This window comes from Cyanidioschyzon merolae, chromosome 3, assembly GCF_000091205.1.
Source record: "Cyanidioschyzon merolae strain 10D DNA, chromosome 3, complete genome".
Lineage (NCBI taxonomy): Eukaryota > Rhodophyta > Bangiophyceae > Cyanidiales > Cyanidiaceae > Cyanidioschyzon > Cyanidioschyzon merolae.
The window spans coordinates 269,907-292,691 of NC_010129.1; the positions used below are offsets into that span (position 1 = coordinate 269,907).

Genomic DNA, 22,785 nt, shown 5'->3' on the forward strand with positions numbered 1-22,785 from the left:
ATCTCTGTATGGACGCGTCGATTATTGTCTTATCTGACTCAGAGCCGGCTTCGGATGTGCCTGAATGGGTCTCTGGCGATGATGTAGCTTCTACAATTGGCGCAGACAACGAGTCGGTCGGGTTTCGCCGCGAGCGACCCTCACCGGTGTGCCACGAGGCGCAAGTTGCGCGGTGCTCCGCAGCGCTTCGCGGCGAGTCCTCGGCAGACCAGGAGCATTTGAGGGAAGATCATCCTCGGTGGTTGACAGAATTGTCGAAACGCCTTGAACTCTACTTGAACCTGGACTTTCAGCGACGCGTCGAAGAAGACGAGCTGCCTTCCAGCGACCTCGAAGGTGAGTTTTCGGCTCTTTCGCTCGATGTGCGCCCGGAAAAAAGTCAAACGGACCAACTCGCTTTGGAACTAGCTCAGTCACGTACACAATCTGCCAGTAAGACGCAAAAGACGTATGAGTGGGAAACCGATCGCTACGAGATCAACACCGCGTTGCGAGATCGAAGCTTTTCGTCGCCCACACGCTTGGAGCATTCGCAATACACTGATACCTCTGTTGCCTTTCAACTGGGAATGTGTGAGCATGCCTCACAAGAATCAGTTGCGAAGCGAAAGTATGCACGAGAACATTATGCGAAAGGTTGCGTACAAGAGTGCCTCGCTGGTGTCCGCAAAATTGGTACCAGGACGCCTGTTTCCGACACCAGCCTTTCCACGATGTGTCGGTCGGGGAGCATCGTCATGCCGCATACGGCAATCAGATGGAAAACTTCACACATGACCATGATCATCCGCTGCACCGAGCCGACCCAGAAGCTTTATAAGGAACTCGTGCCTCCGACCGGATCGCGCCTCTTCATGGAACCGCTGCCAGTCGAGATGGATTCCAGCGTGGTTGCAGTAATTCAATGGCAAGCGAATGCTCTGAAAAGTGCTTCATCTTCCGCGCATGGGAGCACAAAACACGCGATCGTGGAAACCTTGCTTCCTTTCGTGGTGATCTGCGTAGAAGGCACTGGGTTCTTGGCGCGTGGCGCTGATCGAACGCACGTACGGACCCTGGTGAAGGCCGTTACGCACATGTGCGTCGAGGGCACCAAAACAGAGATACTCATCAGATATACGAATCCGAGTGAGAGTCTCGCCCGAAGTGTACAACCCCCGAGGAGAGGACGGCATGCACACCGTCAGGGGACGAGCGCCGCTCCCAGTCGGGGTTGCGGCATGACACGCCAGTTGGTCGAGATGCAGTTTGTGAAACTTTCAACCTATTTCGTTGAAGAGTGCGGCATTGATCTTACCTGTGTGACAAGCATCGACCATGAACTCGAGTATATCTCGGCGCTCTCGGAGGCGCTTTTAGAGTTGCCCCTTGAGCTGGAGCCTCAACCCAATGGTGCCTTCCGGATCCAGTACGCTCCTGAAGATCTGGACTTGCAAGCGGCCGCACGCTCTGACTCGTTGCGGCGTAAGAAGAGTGTCCTCAGGGAGAGACAGCCCTCTGAAACGGAACTGGAATGCATGCCGAACATTGACAAGCGCATATTACTGCAGCTCTTCTTGTCTTCGATTCCATTCGTCTCTGAGGACACTGCAAACGCCATTTCAACAGCGTATCCTTCGCTGGGTGCGCTCTACAGGGCCTATGAATCGTGTCCCGATGACCAAACCAGGCGGGCGTTGCTTGCGAAGATTCCTGTCCAGAGGAGCATCGGCGCCGGGCGAGTGCGACGGATTGGCCCGGCACTTTCAGGTCGAATTTTCGAACTTATTTGGCGCAAAAGGGGGGAATCGTTGGTTTCTCTTCGTTGACAAGTATTTGCTCGGCTCGCAAAGCACGTATTCTTGTCTGATCTAGCCTATCACGCAGCATTGCCCGAGCTCACAGAACGATTCAGTCTTGGGCGTCGGCACAAAGCATCGCCTCGAGAGCATGCGTTGGAACGCCACGTCGCTTGCGTACTCGACGAAAAGATGAAGTCGCTTGTCCTTCGCCCCATCAGCAATGCCATGCCACAAATGGACACGTCATTTCCACAGGCAGAGCGCGTTACCTGCCACAAAGACGCAATTCTTGATCCTGCTATACATGCATTGAACTCCACAGTACTCGGGTATTTCGAGAATAAAGTAGTTGGAAGGAGACATGTGGGCGACATGCATTGCAGCACATTTCGTATTCTTACGTAATTTAGGGATTCTCGGCCGTCTTTTCTGACATGCTTGTTCGACGCTCTGCCGTCGAAACGCAGGGAGGCTCGGGAGCCAAGACGATTTGCAACGAAATCGAGCTAGGGCTGGTAAAACAAGCGTTAGCACGATTCAATGCATACATACAAGCCTTTTGCATGTGCGTACCCTTCCGTGCAGCACGCTCGATTCACGCATGCTTCCAGTTTTCGACCGCTCTGTTTCAGGGCTGCTCGTGCGCGCACCAATACCTACTGCGTATGCGGCTCGGCGAAGTGCTCAACGCCATCTCTTGACGGGCTGTTCGCAAACTCGTGCCGAACACTCACCGGACCTGTCATCTTCAGATGATCATCGATTTCGTTCGATAGACAAACTCGCACCTCGTACCCGCCATCGACGAGGCGTCATTCCGCAGCAGCTGCATATCCCGCACGGAATATGCTCACAGAAGCGCTCCCGTCTCTTCGGGTGCATCGAAGGGCGTCACGGAGTCGGACGTTGGTCGTCGCTGCGATGGATTTCATAGGAGAGCGCGTACACGCTTTTCAGTGGGAAGGCGTCGGGCGGTCGAAGTCCTGCGACTTGTCCTCCAGCCAGGGGACTCGCTCCGGTGTATTTTGCATCGCGGATAGCATTGCATTCCAGAAACCCTCGATCGATTGGAACGTCGTTCGCCTGCGTGTCCAGCGCGCAGAGTACTCGCTGAGCGGACAGCGCAGAAGACGCCCCTAGTCGCAGGGTACGCCAACAGGCGCTGAAACGTGTGAGGGCATGCGAGGGATGCTTTCCTCGCCCGTCGAGTGCATATACCTATGCGATGAAGCGTACCCTCCGGAGCCTCAGGGCGGTTCTCCGCGGAGGAGGTTTGGTCGACATATAGGACAACGCAACCAGGGACCAGTCGCATATCTGGAAGAAGGTGCGTCGACGCAGTGTACAACGAACGTGAGAGTGGAAAGCGATGCGTAGGACACAACCAGCGCCTGCACATGAAATGCGTCGCTCTTTGCTGCAATCGGTGAACTCGTGGCTTGAATGGTGCCAGCACCACCGTTGGACGGCTTCCAAGAGAGCTGGAGGAAAAACATGAACCATTGTATGTAAAGCCGAAGATAAGAGAGAGAGAGACAGAGTAGGGAAGCAGTCGCAGAGGAAGCCAGCAAAGGCTGGTGTCGTTGACAATTGGAAGAGACCCAAACTTTTTGTCTATCCAACCGAGTTCGTTAAGTTGACCTACTCCAGAATATTCTAATACGCTCGTATGACTGACGAGCACTCTGACCCTCTGGTGCTACTCTTGGTCTTCAGCGCCGCGCCCGTTGTCACCTTCTCGTGTGGAGAAAGTGTCTATTTGCAGTAATGGAAGGCCCAGCCGCGGAGTCAGCAACTGCTCGTGAAAAGCTTTCTTTCGAAAGGAGGCTCTCCCTGAGCAGGGAGGCGAAGGAACGTGGGAACGCGCTCGTCCACGAAAAGAGTTACAACGAAGCAAAGCGTGCCTACGACGAAGCGTTCGTATACATGTTCTACTCCCAAGAAGAATACGAGTACGAGTTGACTCAAACAGAAAAGGAAATTTACCAAGACTTTCTGCTAACGCTGCACCTAAACCGTGGGTTGTGCAAGCTGAAGTTGCGAGACTTCGACGGCGCCAAGTGGGACTTCGACGAGGCCCAGCGCTATGCGAAAGCGCGCTGCGTCCACGGCGGTGTGGGTCACCCGAAAGCGCTTTATCGCAGAGCCCTCACCCTAATGGAGATGGTACGAGTGGAGCTTGAAAAGGCCGCACGACGCGAGTACTGGGATGATGATCGGACACTGCAATGGTGCAGCGCAAGCGAGACAGACCTAAGGGACGCCCTCAGCCTAGCGCCTGCTGATAGAGCCATACCATTGGCACTCCAAGAACTCAGCAACCTACGCATGCAGATCGTAGAACTTCAGAAAGCTCAACGCGCGCGATCCAAGGCACTCTTCGCGAAACTTGGAAGCCGAACGATGAAACCAGACAGCAATGCGCGAAAGAGCCATACATGTCCGTCGACGGATTCAGGAACGAACGCTTCCACTCAACCAGTGACAAACGAGGAATGCATACAAGCTTCTCTTCCAGCATTAGAACGCGTACGTATCTACTAATTTTTGACATTTTTCGTGTGCTGTGGCATTCAAGAATCCATGTCTCTTCAACGCAACGAGCCGCGCATCCACGTCTCAGTGAACCCATGCTTTCCCGGACGAAGATATCCATCGCACAGTCTGGGATCCCTGGCCTGTTGAAATGCTCTGTCAAACAACACCGTGCGCTAGCCTCTCATCCGAGAGTCACTTTGTTCCATTGCACGCGCACACTTGACTCGCCCTGAGGCAGCTGCTGTGTGCGGCTATGTTGCGGCGTCATAAACGCGCTTCATGCGACATCTCTCCTCGTGGCAATCATTCAACAGCAATAGCGTTTGTTTGTATCGCAGAAAGCGTTTCAAACAGATTCTAGTGACTTATGGACGCCAGGAGCACCCTATATCTCGGATGCATAGAGCCTTATGTATCTAGGAATGCGCTGCAGTGCCTGCTTCTTGTACCAGCTGGGTGGTGATCGCGAATATCAGAGCACTACGGGACACTTTTGGGGACGCGGCTCAACGCGCCTTGGCTGAACGCTGCGGAGGGCTCTCCAATATCTTCATCCGGGTGGCATCCACGGGCGCGTTGGCGTCGCTAGACCTGAGATAGGAGCGTATAGCAGCAGTTTTGGCGTCGGGCATGGCATCCCTATTGGTGTGCGCGCCGGCTGTCGCGGCTGCGGACCTCGCTCCAAGTGGCGGACATCCGAGCCATCTACGAACTCTCTGGTGTCGAAGCGCAAACGCCTGGAGCATGGAGAAGAGGTTGTTCGGTAACCAGTAGCAAAAAAGAATGGCAGGAAACTGTGCAGTCAGCGGTAGTAGGATCAGAGCGAAGATTCGCATCAAATTCAGCGCAAAAGGAGGCAGCTGGGCTCCGCCAGTCTCCGTGCCCATTTGAATCATGAATAGCATGGTGGCACTGGTCAGCGCCGGCAGTCCATAGAAGGGATCCGGCAGGGAGAGGTCTCGGAACCATCCCAGACCGCCATTCCGTAGCTCATCTGGGTAGATCTTAGCTATTTTCCGAAGTCCCAGAAAGAATGAGATAAAAAGCGGCATCTGCACCAGAGGATTCACCAGGCTACGTAGAGGAGATATCTGGTTCTCCCGCAAGAGCCTAAAGACTTGTTGTTGAAGGGCACGGATTCGCTGCTGGTCACCACTGTGCATGGCAGCCTGCATCCGCTCTTTGATTGCATCAACATCTGGTTTGATACTCTGCATTCGAGCAGCGTTTCGGAACGTATTCAGCGTTAGAGGTAGCACGAGTATGCGAGCGAGGACGGTCACGGCAGCTACTGTGGCCCACCAGGGAAGATCGGTGTACTCCTGGAACATTATGATGCCTTGAACGACTGGATCGTACCAGTTCCTTTCAGCTGAGAGTGCGGCTTCCGCTGCTTCAGATGCAAGGTCCGTCGACGCAGCATTTGAAGAGGCCCGGAGATCATCAGCAATTTTCGCTGTGGCCTCCGAGTCGACAGTGGTTGTACCAGGCCCAGTCGACTTCGGACTTTCCGCACCGAGCACTGCGGTGGCGCTTTCGGCGCGTCCAACTGCCCTCGATGACTCACTTTGGAGCCTTCGAACCTGCAGTTTTCCGAGATCTATGCAGTCCAGTCTGCGAAAAGGGTCTCGCTGTACCAACGTAGCACCGGGAGTGCTAGCTCGCGTAACAGGCAGTGCGTGTGCTGCTCGTGCGTGTATACCTCGAGCGAGGAAACGAGAGGCATTTTTGAGGCCTTGCTCACCAGAGAGGAGCCGACCCACCCCGAACAAACACTGACGAAGCATCTCTACCTGAGAAGGGCCATGAGCAAAGACGGTATGCTGTCGCACGCGACACAAGACTGCTTGAACGAGCCTGCTGCGTACCTTGTCACCGATGCCTTGCGGGTGGACGCGCCTTGCCTCGTGCGATCGATGATGCCGTGTGGCGGGCGTGCCGACGTTGTCCCAGTGCCGATGCTCGAACGTATCTAGCAAGTTTTATTTCTGATCATGTACCTGGAGGGTGAGCAAATCATCGTTTCCCATTACTTCGAAGGTCAATACGGCTGCCGTTTTTATATTATCTGTAGCTGATTCAGCGCAACGAGCCGGGAAACGTTTGAGATGCTCTGTTACAACACCGCATCCGGTTCGTATTTGCTGGGAACACAGTAATATAGAATCGTGGAACAACGATACCGTTCATCAATCGCAAAGAAGCATCATTTTCATTGTGTGTATACGTGTGTATGGTTATCCAGCGTTTCTGGATCGCTGACGGTACCATTCAATTGTCATTTTTGATCAGCGTTTTTATGCTGCGTCCTCTTGCTTTGGACTTGCGGCGACCGCCATCATGCCTTTCAGCTCGGACCGATGAACACCTTGGATTCCTTCTCTTCATCCGCCTTGAACGGTTCGAAATGTTTGTCGCTGCTCAACTGAGGCATACGTTTCATGAAATACATGTAGACTGATATACCATCGTGCTCACTTGTCCGTTTAGTCATCACTTCAGTTCCGCCGCGCGCACGAGAATCCTTGAACCAGTGCCGCCAATGTTCACAGCGAAGTTGTACGCATACTGCATACCTGATCGCCGAGACCAGCAGTTGTTCAAAGAGCACGTGATGATATACAGTACGCAAGTGTCTACAGTGACATGTCGAAATGTACCATGGGAATTTGGACAGGTGGCAGCCCTGCGCCCGGCACTCCTACAAACAGTTGCTCGACGAATTGCTTCAAGTCGAGGAAAGCTACGCGAAACATCCCAAAGCGAAAGGCTACGCGATCCCGAATGACGTTCAGCATCTCACGGTACGGAAGTTTCTCCCTGCCAGTGTGTTTCAGTGCCCAAACGACGATAACATTTTGAGATGGAATTTTTTGCCAGAACAGTTTCTCGTTCGCCGCCCTTCTTGTCCTCTGTTCCGGCGGATTTGAACCTTCTTTGTCTTGTGGATTCTTCTCCTTCTCTGCTACTTGGTGCAGTACCATGTCTACGTTCACTGGACTCTGCGTGTGCTTTCTTCCGCGGCAGTGAGAAGGCTCTGGTGGACGGTGGTGCTCAAATACGCATTCTCGATGTATACATCTATTCTGCCTTACGTATCTTCTCGTCATATTCTCCGTGGTGAGCATGCCCACAGGCCGAGGCGAGCATTCCTTCACCTGTCCGGGCAAGAGCACACAAGCTACAAAGCAGTTCAGGGCTGGTGAATGTAGAACAAGATTTGTGGAAAATGACACGCTGGAGAACGGTGTCATGGATGTGAACGGATCCACGATCGATACGTGAGCGTAAAAATAGTTTTGACGACATAGAATACTCCTTCTACTGGACTGCACAGCGGAGATTACAGTGGAATGAAAAGCAGGCCAACGTCAGAGTCAGCCCCGCAATACTTGACCGTCTTTGAGTGCTGGAAAGCGACTTTGCCGTTGGGCATGATAGAAGAATGTGCGACAGTGAAGCCACTCAGTAGCTCTACGATGGATGAGGCTTTGAACGATTCGGTCTTTTGGGCGATTTGTGGTCGACTAGAGGATCGAATCGCAGCCAGGGCTGATGTTTTCGGAGTTCTCGTGCGTGCCTCCTGTGCGATTCGTATTGTCGGCTCTTCGAATGCCCGTGTACAAGTCCACCATATCTCCCGAACAATGTGTCATCAAGTGAGACGAACACAAGTCCGTCCAGCTATAAGCGTTCGCGTTTCCGCATAAGACCAATCAAGTACTCTTGGACGCACCACTGTCCAGTACAGAACCGTTTTTACTGCGTTATCCATCGGTGTCTGTTCAGTACTGTTCTTATTAACCGAACGCAAATATGGCATCCTGTGGCCACCTCGGTAGTCTTCCGTAGAGTACGCCTGCAATGAAAGGTATTGACGATGAGAAAGTCTTACAACAAGAGTCCAATTAGTTCTGCTTTGTGCGTATGTAGCATAGGATAAGGTCTTCGAGAACTTGAGCTCATTCACCATCTAACGGTAGGATGACTGATTTGAGTACGGAAATCCGTTTTTCGCGAAGTATGACTGACGTCTTAAAGTGCTTCTACGATATTTCTTTAATCTTTGGGACGCATCTTTTTTTACTGGTTACAAGCGAGAGAAAAAACAAAAGCATAAAGAGCGTGCTCGTTAAGATGTTCTAAAATGCGCTGCTATGACTATCAAGTCCTGCGGTTTCTCAGCGTCTGTGTGGGAAACACACAAATTGAAAAAAAAGTGCAGTGCTAGTTGTGCAGGAGCATGCCCGGACTTGAGTATGGGTAATGCTTTTGTCGAGAAAGACAGATACGCTATTTGCCTGTTGTACGCAAGCCACATCCGGTACTGTAGGCGACAAGAAATGTAGAAACACATTTGGAGTTCGTTTGAACTTCATTGCACAACTCCAACCGACTTCTTCCTAACAAGCTGAATGGTTTTATCACCGGCATGGTGGATCAGCCTCGACTGAGCGACTCGCAAACGGATTTGGTACAGATTCGTTCACTGGAGAAACTGTCTCTTCGCTAGACGCATTATGTTCACGTTGCTGCATTTATGTATGCAATTTCACGTCCATACCCATAGCAGGGTTACTTGAGGAAGAGTCTGTTACCCAGATGGCTGGCTGCCGCCCACATGAACCCAGGGTAAGGCTCTCGATGTTGTAGGGTCGATGCAGAACTCCCCGCATTCCTCGAGAGACACGACTGTGGCCGACAAGGAACGAATCCGCAGAAGTTGTCGCAAGCGCATGCGTTTTGCTGTTGCGTTGCTGTCCAAAGTATGCGTCCCGCCCTGTCCGCAGGGCGCTTGGACGCAGAGGGCCGCGTGCAGCTGCCTTGCCCATTGAAAGGTCCTGTCGGAAGCAGAAAAACTACTAAAATTTAGCGCGCTTCAATCCTGTCAGCTTCAGAAAAAAAAGCGACCGCAACCTGCATCGCAAGAGGTCGCCGCCAGGAGAACCGGCGAGCCTCATATCCCCCGTACTTCGCAGTGGAAATTCGCTGTTCGAGGCTGCGACACCGCTGGCACGACTCAGATAACTTCTGCAAAGCCATTATCTCCTGTCGAGATCTATGCTATAGCAGGTGCTCGAAGCGCCTCCGAGCGCTCACTAGAGCACAATCTTTCGCTTTTTATCGCTTCGTGCAAGTACGGGCACGCGAGAACGATCGACTGGGAAAATGCGCCTCGCAACAAGGCAAGGAGACATAAAATGCACCACCGTGAGCCTCGCGACGACCACAAATGCCGAGCATTGCCATCCGCTCATTGACGACCTGAGCAAGTCGAGCCTTCCGAGTACGGTTGTGGCAACCACGGCCAACGATGACGCGAAATTGAAGTGATTCGCCTCCGTGATCCAGAATCCATTGATGAGCGGCTCGAATTCTCCTCTCAAGAATCATTTCTGCAGCCCGCATAGTCATACCGTGGAGATCCAAATCCTCATCGAGGGGCTCAAGCAGCGTAAGCTCCACAAGTTCGTTTTCAATCGCTCTCGCATGTTCTACAAATCCGTGCATTGCTTCGAGATATTTTCTCTGAGCTGCTGTAGGTCCGCCGATGGCAGCAGCTGTACGAGCACACCGACTTGCGAGCGCAAAGCAGTCATGCATGTCGCGAAGTTTGTTGGCTCGGGCGGCCGCTCCTGTGGTTCCATGTAGCATGGCGTCAGAATTTTCTGCTAAAACTGAATTAGAATGAGCGCGAAACGCATTACGATTCCATAAACCCGACAGGGCGCGAGTCTGGCTGGCTCCATTGCACCGCGCAGTGCCGACTTCAAACCACAACTGGCTCGGAATCAAGTCCGCATTCTGACCTGGAAAGCGCGACTCCTCACCTCCCTCTCTATTCGCAGTAGCCGCAACTGGCGGTTCAGGTATGAACGCGCAGGAGTGACCGGAAGGACGCCAGGGAGGCACCTCAAGACGTCCAGAAACGATGCTTCTTGCCGGTTGTAAAATTGTCGTTTGGGGAGCGGTACGTTCTAGTATGCCGACTCCAGAACCTTTGTCCTTTTCCTTAACCATCTTTCGCGCAGGCCCGAGCGAAAGCACTGCTCTATACGTTTCTTTTGCAGGCCTGCTACACGTTATAGCCGACTCCGCAGCTTTCGCCGCTGCGATTTCCTCGAGAAACGAGAGCGCGTTCACATCGGGAACAGCAGCTTCCTGAAGCACTGCCCCCACAAGATCTTCTCCCAGCTGCTCACAGAGTCGCTGCAGCTCCTTCATGCTCGAGTCACAACATGGGTCGGAATGGAAAACAAACACGTAAACCGAACCAATAACGCTTCTTCACGCGCCGCATCAACATGCGGGACTGCATTGTATGCAGTTTCGCACCGCTCAGCTTCTCTGTCGCAGCAGGCATGATCCCTCTGTCTCACTGCACGGGCTTTCTCTGTTCCACGACCTCAATAGGTGCCTGCCGGAACCTCTTTTGTTTGGGAAACAGGGTGCCCTTTTTACAAAATCGGTGCAGCGGCCAGGAGCGCCGTCCTCAAAGAAAACGAGCGAGTTGCTATCGTGTGTGCTCTGGGGCAGTTCTTCAGCTTGCGATGGCCACTGACGACGAGCTCTGTATTTACCAAACAAAAGATGCTTTGGCTGCTCGCCTGTCGAAAGAGATTCTCTCTTTAGTACAGGATTCAAGGGGTTTGCAAGCCTCCGAGAACGAACAAGTTTTTGTTGTCGCAGTGTCAGGTGGCTCAATGCCGAGCCTCCTCAGAACAGCCCTCAGTGATCAGCCGGAAGCGATGACTCGATTATCTCGTGCACTGTGGATCTTGGTAGATGAACGGGTCGTGCCCCGCGACCATCCAGACTCTAACTTCCGTGCGGTCCGGGACGCTCTAGAGGGACTAGTGTGTTCTGAACGGATTCTGGGCTTTCCGCCGGACTCAATCGCTCTTGACACGAGCTCCATTGCTGACGCGTATGCTGAGCTACTTCGCTCTAAGGGTATTAAGCCAGAGAACATTGATTTGGTCCTTCTCGGAATGGGTGAGGACGGGCACACGGCCTCTCTCTTTCCCAACGACGAAGCAAACCTACGATCTGCACCCGAGGCAAAGTTCTACATTGGAATCGACAACTCTCCCAAGCCGCCGCCCCGACGGATAACGCTGAGCATGACAGCTATCCAGGCAGCAAAGAGACGAATTTTTGTGGTGACAGGTAAGGGCAAAGCGAAAGCGCTGTCACATATTTTTCAGGAGGGTAACACAAAGCGTCTACCAGCTGGTCTCGTACAGAACGCGCTCTGGCTGGTAGACGCAGACGCCGCCAGTGAAATTTCATATCGTTAATGCTGTGGAAGGCTTTTCTCTGCCAAAATGCTCGGTTTGGATATCGAGTGTATATACTTGAATCCAGCAGTGCTTGCGCATCCATGAAGAAGCAGTCCATTGGCCCGAGATGCATCACGTGCAAGTGATCGCTCCTGGGTCCGCATGTGCTTGATGCGGGTGCCGAGGAACGACAGCGCTCACATACTTGATGAGCAACTGCCATGCTACGGAGAGGCAGACCATTCAAGGTCAGCCCGGCGCGCTGGGACTAATGCATTGGCAGCGCTAAATTCTTTTATGATATCACGGCAAATTATCATCTTTATCGGCACGAATGGGGCTATAAACATATGGTGCTCCACCGCGAGGCATTCTCTGTTTAAAAGCGTGAAATGCTTAGAGTATGCTAGAGCTTCAGCGAGCATCGCTGGAGCAGCAATCGCTTCTGGTGCAATCGTAGGTCGCATCGTGGCCCGCAGCATACGATCTTCCGGCGAGTCAGGATACCGTTTCCAGAGAGCGACCAAACATCGTTTTTCGCTCCGAAATCCTCACATCCAGGATCGATCCAGGAAAATAAGCACAACCTTCCGGCAAGGAGCTCGTCTCGACCATCCCATACAGCGAGTTCTATGCCCCTTTTTATTGGAGAGAATTGTTCAGAAGAGCACCTTTTCGAGAGGACTCAAATCAAGTACTGATGCAAAGCGTGGCGCTGCCCAGTCGTAGAGTATTCTAGCGATTCGCTTAACACCGCCCTGTGTCTCACTTTCAACATTTAGCGGCAGCAGTGGATCATGCAGCGACTGACGCAGCAGCAACCAACCCGCTCTCCCGTTGCCTTCATCGACTGCCACGCGCCATCCTTCATAATTCTCTTTTTCCAAACGCCAATTTGGCGGGGCCTCTGCGCTTGTCACGAAATCATGAAAGGCCTCAACGATCATCTTACCTGTCTCCTTGTAATTTTCGGTCAGCAAGTTCAAGCGGAATTCCTTCTCTTCCAACGGCTCCGCGAGACCATCGAGCAAACTGTCGATGCCACGGTGATCCCCCTGACGCTGCAGGTTGATAAGTTCAGACACAATCTTGACTGCGAGGTACGCACCATCATCTAACATGTAGTTTTCGCGCATTGCTCCGTGCCCGGAGGTTTCGATTGCCAAGGGACAATCAACTCCTGACTGGTTCAGCTCGATACCCTTATCGATAATGTTCTTGTAGCCTTTGCGGTAGCGGAAGTGGTGCCCACCACGCTTTCTGATAAACTCAGCGAGGCCGTTGCTCGTCACCGAGTCGGTGAGAATCGTCGCGCCAGGGTGCTCACGGAGAACAATGGCCGAAAGCACCGCAATCAATCGATTGCGGTTCATGGGCTTGCCGTCGCGATTGACGAATCCACACCGATCCCCGTCGGTATCGAAGACAATACCCAGATCTGCTCCGGATTTCAAAACAGCCTCTGACGCCATCTTCATCGCCTGTTGATCCTCCGGATTCGGCACGTGATTTGGAAACGTTCCGTCTGGTTCAAGAAACTGACTTCCCTGGATGTCAGCTCCGAGTGGAGCAAGAACATCGGTCGCAAAAAATCCAGCTGATCCGTTGCCCGCGTCAACGATAATATGCGCTCCGTCTAGCGGCTTCAATGGGTTCTTCGCATTTCGAATCCCCTTTTCGATGCAGCTTCGCAAGTATGCTGCATAGGCCGCCATCAGGTCGGCTTTCTTCGCCAGAGCGCCGCTGTGTTGTCGATTTTCAATGGAATATGCGTCTCGACTCTGCGAGTGCTCAAACGCGTTCTCGAGCAACATGCGAACCTCCCTCTTATCCGTGCCGCCGCGTTCTGTAAAGAATTTTAGGCCATTCCGATCTGGAGGGAGATGCGAGGCTGTAAGCATCAGTGCACCATCAAACTTGAACTCCTCTAACACAGTGGACATAAACATTGCCGGTGTTGTGGCGAGACCGACGTCGTAGACGTCGCAGCCCTCGCTGGCGAGCGCGAGTATCACCGCGTCGCGGAGCGCAGGACCAGAGAGCCTCGGATCGCGTCCGACAGCTACGCGAAACACACCGCCTCGTACTGCGTCGTGCTGCTCGCGTCGGTCAGTGGAAGCTTTCAACCAACGGGCAAAGGCGCCGGCGATCTCCGCAGCTCTTTCCGGTGTGAGTGTAACCAGCGTCCGAGAGCCCTCCGTGGCCAACGCAACGCCTCGCACATCACTCCCGTTTTGAAGCTCCAGATAGATCGCTTTCTCTTCGGTTTCGGTGTCTAGTGCACTGCGCAATCCGAGCGGGCACTGACACGGAGAAGAGTCAGTGGGTACGTAGCGTTCCCGTGAAGTTCGCAGAAACGCAGTTCGAGCGCGCTGGCGAGGTTGTAGCAGGGCGGGCGCCCGTCCCTCGTAGGGCCGCGAATGCTTCCGACGTCCACCCTGGAACGATCCTGAGGTACGAGCGTGCAGATCAGTGAGCGCAATATTTTGGCAGAACATATGCTGTGCTTGCTGGAAAACTCTGACGAGCAAACAAGCCGAGGAGCTCTCTCGGGGCGAACCCAACGCTTCGGAAAGCCGAGCTCCGCGTCGTGAATCAGAAGCGCAGCATGTCCACTGCACATGCCGTTGCTGAGCGTATTCTGGTAGATGCAAACGCCTCGTCGGTCTCGTGAAAGGTTTACACATGCTTCCTAGAAATGCCCTTAAACTACTACTTCCGAGTAGAGATAGACGATAGTAGTGAGAGCAGCCAGGCTTCTCTTCAGGGTAGAGTCGAGCGTAAAGCTGCAGAGATCGAACAACGGCTGGAGAGCGTCTGGGGCTCCTGTTTCTGCGGAAGTTTCGAAGTAAGTTGTCACAAATACGCGCGTTCCGGCGAAATCTACCGGCATCAGAGCGATATTAAGGACGTGCAACGCGAGTTGCCTGCTCTTGAGGCCTTTTACACTTTATCCGTACAACCGAGTGGTGTTTTCGCAGATCCCGTCATAGATGCCTTCGCCAGCGCTTCAGGCGCCTTGGACGGGGTTCGGCGGTCCTCGCTTGGAACAAAGCGGAACTATGCAGTTTCGCTAATCCCGACTTCTACCGAAACAGCAAAACGTGAGGGGCATAGCTTCGAACTTGCTGTTTTGGAGTGTGCGGAGAACTTCCCGGGATTCATGGAACAGTACACTGCTTCGCTTCCGCAGCGACCTCATGGCCCAGGAGACGCACAGAAAAATCTCTGGCAGATACGTATGACGAGGAGCGCCAGCATTTTCGAGTACCGCATAGAGGTAGAAAAGGATGCTTTAGGCCCGCTCTTCTCAAGGGAGGGAAATCCGCCGTTCAGAGTTGGTCACTCGCGCCCTGAAGAAGCATGCCACCGTAGCACATGGGGCGCATCGTGTGATCATCTTCAGAGAAGCGACCTTTTCATTGCCATGATCCGCATGATATTAACTTACGAACGGCCGAGGGAGTCGGGTCGGGCATCCAGCCTTTTTATTGAGCTGGAGATCCCGTCCCCGGAACAGGGAACCAGCTCCGGGGCTGGTCAGAAATGCGATGATATTTCGCCCGCTCCACGTCTTTGTGCCGATGGCTCTCTGGAACATCGATTCCTTAAGGCTTTCATAGATAGCATGTTACCCACACGCCTCGTCGAGTATCAGTCTACACTGCAGCTTTGTTCTCTTCGCAGAAAATTCGCCCGCGTGCTGCTCGACTTCAAGATTGTCGATGGGAGTCATGAACTGCCCCCAGACGTGGGTCGTCCTACGCCTCTTCGCATCGCAATGTGCTGGCAGATGCTATTCAGCTAAAAACTCGACGATGAACATTGACGATGGCATCGACGTGTCTCGATGCCTTTGCGGCAGCTAGTGGCACTCGAGATTGGCGTACTGGTCGCTTCCCATATCGAACATACACTCACTATCAGTGAAACAAGAATCTTTTCACGACCATGGAGGGTAAATATATCTACCCACGCGCAGACGCCTCCCAGTGTTTTTTGACCGGCCTCCTGCTATAGGTTTGAGTTTCTCCTTGTACACTTCGAGCAGCAGAGGCTGGCCCACAAAGTTCGCTCTTGTCAACTCCGCGGGTCTCTTCTCCGGCACCAAACATTTCCTGATATTGATAGCAGCGTTGGAGTCCTGGTTCGCGAATTCCATGCGTTTATAGCCTCTGGTTGAACTCACCAATGCAAGCTGTCCTCGAACTCGCGCCTTCAGAGCCATTTGGTGCTGCTTCAGCTCTCCGTACTTTTCTATCGCCGAAGCGCCCCGCTGGCTGCCCTCCAGCACGACCGTCTGAAGTGTACACCCAAGCTCACCCCCTGGATTTTTTACTTTTGAACATGGAAGCGCATCTTCGAGGCCTAGGGTGGGGACCTTCCCGAAGCGAGAAGGTCTTGTGGAAGAAAGTCGACATGTGCCCCCAGGCTCACCGTGTACTGAATGTTTCAGCGATTCGCCCAGTGGAGTGATCATTACTTTTCAGAATACAAAAGACTCCTTCTATGGGGATGAAACACAGAGTCTTCCGAGTAATGAAAAGCAGCTTTGCCCCGACAGAATTCGCATAAACTCGAACGCGTATGGGCTCGCGAAATGCCATGTCGTTCAATAGTAGAAAGTTGCCGGATGTAAGAGGAAAAGTCTTCAATGATTCGACAAATTGGGTGCTGTTGTATGAACCTTCTTTACGAGCGGAACTGAGGCCGCCGAAGGAATGCATTCCAGCTTGAACAGATGATGATACCCATGTTCTCTTCAAGCTCGATCGTGCATTCCACGGGCTGCCTGCTCTACGAATACCAATATACGCCTCGACTGTTTCATTCGAAGCAAGTCTCATCCACTAAAATAACAAACTGACGCTCCTCTGCTTTATTAGCCTCGCGAAGTACCAGGAACACCGTCGTTAAAATATCGGTGGAAGATGGCCCTGAATGGGATTGGACTTTTTTCGACTGTATCTAGTGATTGCATGACCGCAAGAACATACTGTTCAGAAACAGAAACGCCCGTGGTGGCAACTACCTCGCTTTTGCTGCCTGCAATGTGATCAACGAGTCGCCTTCTAATACTCACCCGCAAGCGGTCTTTGAGAATCCCGGTTTTCGGCAATGAGCGCATCTATTCGTTTCTTTCCGTGTTCCTCAACCACTTGCGTACCGTCGTACGACTGACCAGAATGCATAATGTAGTTCTCGTTGCTCTTTTAGTAAAGAATATATCCTACAGGCGATGCGTCAGCGATCTATACAGTAAATTGCATTGTGATGTCGATCTCCTGCTATATACCACAGCAGGGATGGAACAAATCTGAGTAGAGAGTCTGTAAGCGAGCCTGTTGGCATACGAACACTATGTCGGATGCGCGAGGTATTCGCTTCCCTCAATGGTGAAACGGTTTTCGGTGCAAAGGCGTGTGTGCGCTGTAGCTCTTGCAACGGATGCGTCTATTGATTGCATGTGTGTTTACGTCACTGTCGTCGTAACTGATTCATTGAACGCTGCCTAGTGCAGCGCAGAAATGGTTTCTTGGAATGGTTTCGTGAGCCGTTGACCAGCCTGGTCATAATTATGTATTTCTGATTCAAGCATTTTCATTTCAGACTCGTAATTGATCTTCTCCGCCCCGACAACCATGTGACGGAACGTCATCTCATCTTGGTAGGTATCGCTGCGGACGCGAACACGAAACAGAAACTCACCAAAATGTGCTTGTTCCAGGATTCTCTGGTACTCCTCAGAATCTGTTTCTTTGATTCTTTTCAGTTCCTCTGCGCTGTAGCCTCCGAAAATGATAGGACCTACTTCGTCGTAACAGTTAAGCCAGTGGCTTCCGGTAGCGTCCATTGCTTGAATGCTGAATATATAGCGGGGGGTAGGTTTCACGAGCTTATCGCAGCGCTCACATCGATACATATCTGGAGACTCTTCAATAACTTTTTTCTTGCAGTCTGGACAGCTCAGATACCATGGTGGGCGTTCTTCATCCTGTTTGATGTGGCTTATAGTAGCGCGAACCGTGTAGTATGACGCACCGGGTGCAGAGTGAGGATCCTCACCGATGTGCTCGCTCTGCACTTGGGCGAAGGTTTTGCGTTCACTGTTTCGGATACGACTCTCTGTTCGTGCTCCACCAAGCGGTGTGCCGCCAAGATCCTGAAACTCAGCGCCATGCCCTTCCGAATCGAACCAGCCCCGCAGCTCGAAGGCCTCACGGATGTTAGGATTCACCTCGACGTGAGAGCTGGGTGTTGTACTGAGGCTGACGCCATTGAAATCACCGCGTTTTGCGGATTTGACGAGCAACACGGGACGGTCATCTTCATTGGAAAAGAGAGAACGAGCTCGCTCACCCCAAATCGTTAACGCAACACTGCATCCAGTATCATCAATCAGTTTGACTTCCCGTTTTGCAACCGGCAGGCCTGTCGTCTTGGAGCTGATTTCTCCAACTTCACCGATGTCCAAAGCGATGCCAATGACATCAACCACTTTCCCGACAGGAACATCCATTAGATCACGTATCTTGACAAAGTCGAACGAGACGCGTTGAATCATATTATCATCCGGAAGCTGGGTGATGACCGAGTTCTGGTCCAAGATCATCTCAAAAGAATGACCCGTATGATTGAACTGAGCGTTTGCTGGTTTCAAGCTCGCACCTGCAATACTGTAAATCCCGTTCAGCTCAATGCGTTGATGTGCCTCGAGGGCCTTTTCACGAAACGCCGTAACGCGCATATTCCCTGTTTCGTCGGCTATTTCGAAAGAAAAGAGTTTCCCTTCGCCTTTGGCGTTCGAATACGTACGCAGTTCTCCCTTCTGCACCACGCGACCCCTTATGATCACGTTGTTCTGATACGGGTTGGCGGCGCTGATCTTTGTGTAGCCACCCGGCGGTGCTAGAGTTTCCACTGATGATCCCAGACCTTGGTCAAACCGCACTACGGGGCCAGCAGCTGCAGATTTAACAGGTGGCGGTACGGACACTGGAGGCGCGCCGGGTGTTACCCGCGGCGGTGGAGGCTTATGTTCGACACCGGCTGAGACCGCCTGCCTTTTTCTTGCCGTTTCCGTTGAATCATCATCAAAGCTATGCGAGCTTAATGCGGTATCCGTGCTCGCCCTGGGATCAAACGCTTTCGGGTTGCCAACAGTGGGCGCATTTCGCTCCAAAATCTCCAGGTTGATGATAATGGCAACAACTCGGTCTTGAACTTTGTTCGGTTGATAGTCGACCAACCGAACGATTGATCCTTTATCGAGATCCCCACTCAAAACGAACGAGTTCAGTTGGGCCATGAGCACGCAGTGTAGCAAGTGCTCGCCATCCGATAGAACCACTCGATAACGATCACCGCTGGTTGTAGCCTGTGCCTGCTGCGCTACACTGGGCTGTAGCTTCCTTACCTCCTGTACCTGAAGCACAGGCCGCGACACGGTGTTCATGCCATAAATGCTTTTCACTGCACCACGACTGAGTGCTGTGCTCGCCATCCTTGCGCAGCTGTGTTGTGCGTTTCCAGAAGACACCCACCACTCAGTAAAAGGCCACACGAACGTTAAGATGCGTTGGCGCCATTTCGCAGCGCTGCGCCACAGGGATGGACAGTTTATGGAATTATTGTCCAGTCTTCCGCGGGGCGTTCCCGCTCTTTGAGCAGCACCACGCTCGAGACGGACGCGCCATGTACTGCACGCACTGCGTGTGCTGTCTCCATGCTGTGCTCTGCGCCGATCATTGCCCGAAAAGTAGCTGCAAACGTCGCAGTAGGTACAAACTAATCCACCTCGTGTCTTGTTCTTCCGTCTCTTCGAAATAACCGAATGTATATCAAATTCATGGATGCTCGTTGCAAGCTCCCGGTCGATTGAGCTTTTTTGCACAGACGCCAGTAACATTTATTTCCCAAGTTGCTAATCGTTTCGCTTCCTCCGCAGTTCTAATGGCACTCCATATAGCACATCAGAGCTCAGATAGTACTCCTCATATTCTCCCAGGTTGCAGAGAAGCGCTGAGGAATCTTTTCTCATGGGGCTTCCAGTAACTACACCGGTATCAGATCCAAACTGAACACTGAACTGTTCACTCACATCCTCTCTACCAGGTTTTCCGAGTATTTTACGTGGACAGCCCCGCCGTGCAACGAGCACCAACAACAGCTTACACATTCATGCACAGCTCAAGGATTCCCGATCGCCTCTTCAACGATAATTACCCGACGTCATCGCTCGGCGGCATCCTCTCAAGCTTATGCCGAAATTCCACTGATCTTGTCACGCCAAAGAATAACCCATTCCGTTCTAGAGACAAACCCTCATCCGCTCTTCGCTGCCGTCCACCATACACCGTTCCACTCCAGAATGATGCGCCTCACGGGGTCCGCGCCCTCGAGCGCAACCCGAACCGTTTAAAGGTCGACGCTAAGGCAGCCATGAGCACCCTTCGACTGCTGCCAGGGTGCCGGAGGGACGCAAGAGCCCAGCTCATAGAAAGCCGGATTTGGGGGCAGGAACGAGGATTATGAACAGAAGCTGAAAGAGACCGGAAATGCTGGTTAGGATGGTAACGGGAAGCGATCCCAGCTGTAGAATGTGTGCCCAAGATAGGTGAGTGGACGTGTTCCATTTTAGTTTGATCTTGGTCTGAAGCTCAGCCAGAGCTTTGTATCGTCTGCGCCGAGTCTCCGATTCTGATTCGGAATCTGTGTTGGCTAAAGCCTCACCGTTCAAAACTGAAATCTAGCTAGTCTTGCGTCTATGCGCAAGCGTGTTCGGGAGACATCCCCCAAGGATGCTCCTAAAGAAGACCCAGAAAGTGCACTCACACGGCACGAAGCAGAGGTTTACGATCGACAGCTTAGGCTCTGGGGACACGGCGCTCAATGGCGACTCTCACAGAGCTGTGCCTTGATGGTTGTTCTTTCGAGGGGCACATCCGATCTTCTTTGGTTCGAACTCGCTAAAAACCTTGTGCTTGCCGGTATTGGACACCTGACTGTCAGCGCTTGGCTTTCGAACCCTGGAAAGTACGAAGGGACCACCGAGAGCGACTCTTGTGCTGTGTGCGGAGAAGGATTGGCACCTATTTCAGAGACGCAGGCTTTTAGAGATATCAAGGAAATGAACCCTTTTGTTACAGTGGAGCCTGGACCAGATGCGGGGTCGCTTCTGAAGAGCGTGGAAAACCTGGTTAACTTGAACGCGAACTGCGTCTGCATCGTTTCACCCGATTTTGAAGAACCGAACCCGCCTTCATCGAATACATCGGATGACATGACCCCATGCACACGCCTTGCGGAATTCTGTGCTGAACTGAACATTCCCTGCTTCATTGCTGCGAGCATTGGATACTGTTGCGGTTTCTTCGTCAGCGAACCGGAAGAAAACGAACACTCGTGTATCCAAGTGGCAGAGGCCTCAAACAAGAGAACGTCTCCGGGAGGCATGCGTTTTCGTAGAGCCGAACAGCATGCAAAACCTGCGGCCGTACAGGATCCTTCTCAGAATCATCCGCGATGGAAGTCGACCTATGGGAATATTCTGGCCAAATTACGCGACGTATCGCAGGACGACGCTTCTTTGAATATCGCGAATGAAGACGCATGGCGTCCGTTTCTCAGGTGGATGACGTTCCGGCGGATGCGGATGCCTCATCCCCTCTATAAGGTAATCGGCGCGACAGCGAGGAGCGCTCTTTTCGCCGAGAATGATGACTCGATCCCAACAAGTGGAAACGTCGTCGATGCGTTGGGCTGGAACTTTCCGCCACTAGCCAAAGTTATCGGTGGAATCTGGTCTCTGGAAGTCATCAAAATGCTTGCTGGTATAGATCATACTCAGTATTTCGGGAATTTCTTTTTCTTCGACGGTATGACCGCATGCGGTGCATTCACTAAGCTCGTTACGAGCGATATTTCGATCGAACCAAGTCGGGCAGATCCATAACTCTCCAGCCATGCACGCTCAGTCTGAGGAGAAGACTGGGATAGCGAATGTTAAAAGCAGTATAATGGTATTCTTTTCGAATCAAGCTCCAACAGGGGCGTCTCATTATGTGATGTTGTCTATTCGTTTCCCGATCGATATGCGCCGCGCACAAAACCCACGAGGTTGCTCAGAGCATATGTACCTTTGTCTACATGCCATTCGCAGCTTCCTGATGTTCCTAACAGTTCGCATAAGGCTAACGGCCGCTCTAACTGCACAGCGGATGAATGCATACGAAGCAGCGGACCGCACTGGGCCGTCTCACGTGTAGAGCAGCGCGAAACTAAGATGCAAAATTGGTGTCCAATTCCAGGAACCGGCCTTGAAAACCTGTCCGCTCTGATGTAGGTCGCAAAACGTAACTGAGAGCCCAGCAACCCGTCATATGTCGCCCAGTTCATGCTGAATAATATTGATTGCCCCTGCGGGTGCAGATGTGTGCATGGTTTGGACAGAGCTTCTATCAGAAACAAATCGTATTGTTTAATCAGGTTGAACGTCCTTCTTCGTCGCTGACTGTGCAAGCGCATTGTGTGAAAACGAACCAAAAGCATAAAATCTCTCCAAAACCGGAATGTGAATTAAATATTTGTTTCTGCACAGCACTGTCATGGAGCACTGAGCTTGCTAAGAAATTTTGTGAGAAGTATGGTGCACAGGTTACTTTTTTATTTCGGGACCCATGACGCGCGACGCTCCCATCCGAATGAATATTTTTAACTCGGGAAGATTGCGACCTCGATGCTTTCCAGCGAGATAACAGTAGACATAGACATTTAAACCAATATAAACGACCCCGGGATGTCGCGGATCCGGTGCATTTGAAGATGCAGCGATGTGAATTTGCTTTCCAAGAAAAGTAAATCTAGTTCCACAGATGCGAATACTCTCGGTTTCATCAGGCTACGAGTATATCTTTTGGATGCGGAGCAAGTCTTGAATAATGCGTTCAGCAGACACAACACAAGTCGGCGCAGCGCCCTTCAGGAATCTTCATGGCATGGACCTATTACGTGCTGTGGTAACCTCGCAGAAGCAGCCGGGAGTGGCCGCCACAAGCCCCGGAACTGGAGCTCTTATGGGCTCCTTTCGTTGCCTCCATGTAGCAAGTAGCATTATGACAACCGCTCTTGTTAAATCTTGCACAACAGAGCATCCATATAAGTAACAGTGAGAAGGAACCAGA

The 22,785-nt window shown here is 52.2% G+C and overlaps 9 protein-coding genes across 9 annotated transcripts, besides 1 other annotated feature; 5 read left to right on the forward strand and 4 right to left on the reverse strand.

The window, feature by feature from the left end:
• Window positions 1–8: 8 nt before the first annotated feature.
• On the forward strand, window positions 9–1,808 carry CYME_CMC115C (hypothetical protein, conserved; the record flags this gene model as incomplete). Its single annotated transcript, XM_005535271.1, has 1 exon — window positions 9–1,808. The coding sequence occupies one exon, from the start codon at window positions 9–11 to the stop codon at window positions 1,806–1,808; it is 1,800 nt and encodes a 599-aa protein (XP_005535328.1).
• Window positions 1,809–2,175: 367 nt separating this feature from the next.
• Window positions 2,176–3,820: a sequence feature (possible transcribed region).
• CYME_CMC117C (similar to peptidylprolyl isomerase) lies at window positions 3,549–4,325 on the forward strand (the record flags this gene model as incomplete). Its single annotated transcript, XM_005535272.1, has 1 exon — window positions 3,549–4,325. The coding sequence occupies one exon, from the start codon at window positions 3,549–3,551 to the stop codon at window positions 4,323–4,325; it is 777 nt and encodes a 258-aa protein (XP_005535329.1).
• A 500-nt stretch (window positions 4,326–4,825) lies between these two features.
• Window positions 4,826–6,106, reverse strand: CYME_CMC118C (similar to mitochondrial inner membrane protein OXA1; the record flags this gene model as incomplete). Its single annotated transcript, XM_005535273.1, has 1 exon — window positions 4,826–6,106. One exon carries the CDS (start codon window positions 6,104–6,106, stop codon window positions 4,826–4,828), a length of 1,281 nt encoding a protein of 426 aa, XP_005535330.1.
• Window positions 6,107–9,440: 3,334 nt separating this feature from the next.
• CYME_CMC119C (hypothetical protein) lies at window positions 9,441–10,544 on the reverse strand (the record flags this gene model as incomplete). Its single annotated transcript, XM_005535274.1, has 1 exon — window positions 9,441–10,544. The coding sequence occupies one exon, from the start codon at window positions 10,542–10,544 to the stop codon at window positions 9,441–9,443; it is 1,104 nt and encodes a 367-aa protein (XP_005535331.1).
• A 137-nt stretch (window positions 10,545–10,681) lies between these two features.
• On the forward strand, window positions 10,682–11,620 carry CYME_CMC120C (6-Phospho-gluconolactonase; the record flags this gene model as incomplete). Its single annotated transcript, XM_005535275.1, has 1 exon — window positions 10,682–11,620. One exon carries the CDS (start codon window positions 10,682–10,684, stop codon window positions 11,618–11,620), a length of 939 nt encoding a protein of 312 aa, XP_005535332.1.
• Window positions 11,621–12,261: 641 nt separating this feature from the next.
• CYME_CMC121C (phosphoglucomutase) lies at window positions 12,262–14,100 on the reverse strand (the record flags this gene model as incomplete). The annotated part of the gene is made up of 1 exon (XM_005535276.1): window positions 12,262–14,100. The coding sequence occupies one exon, from the start codon at window positions 14,098–14,100 to the stop codon at window positions 12,262–12,264; it is 1,839 nt and encodes a 612-aa protein (XP_005535333.1).
• Window positions 14,101–14,300: 200 nt separating this feature from the next.
• On the forward strand, window positions 14,301–15,410 carry CYME_CMC122C (hypothetical protein; the record flags this gene model as incomplete). Its single annotated transcript, XM_005535277.1, has 1 exon — window positions 14,301–15,410. The coding sequence occupies one exon, from the start codon at window positions 14,301–14,303 to the stop codon at window positions 15,408–15,410; it is 1,110 nt and encodes a 369-aa protein (XP_005535334.1).
• Window positions 15,411–17,114: 1,704 nt separating this feature from the next.
• CYME_CMC123C (probable replication protein A) lies at window positions 17,115–19,106 on the reverse strand (the record flags this gene model as incomplete). The annotated part of the gene is made up of 1 exon (XM_005535278.1): window positions 17,115–19,106. One exon carries the CDS (start codon window positions 19,104–19,106, stop codon window positions 17,115–17,117), a length of 1,992 nt encoding a protein of 663 aa, XP_005535335.1.
• A 1,263-nt stretch (window positions 19,107–20,369) lies between these two features.
• CYME_CMC124C (Smt3-activating enzyme E1 N subunit) lies at window positions 20,370–21,557 on the forward strand (the record flags this gene model as incomplete). The annotated part of the gene is made up of 1 exon (XM_005535279.1): window positions 20,370–21,557. The coding sequence occupies one exon, from the start codon at window positions 20,370–20,372 to the stop codon at window positions 21,555–21,557; it is 1,188 nt and encodes a 395-aa protein (XP_005535336.1).
• Window positions 21,558–22,785: the final 1,228 nt, after the last annotated feature.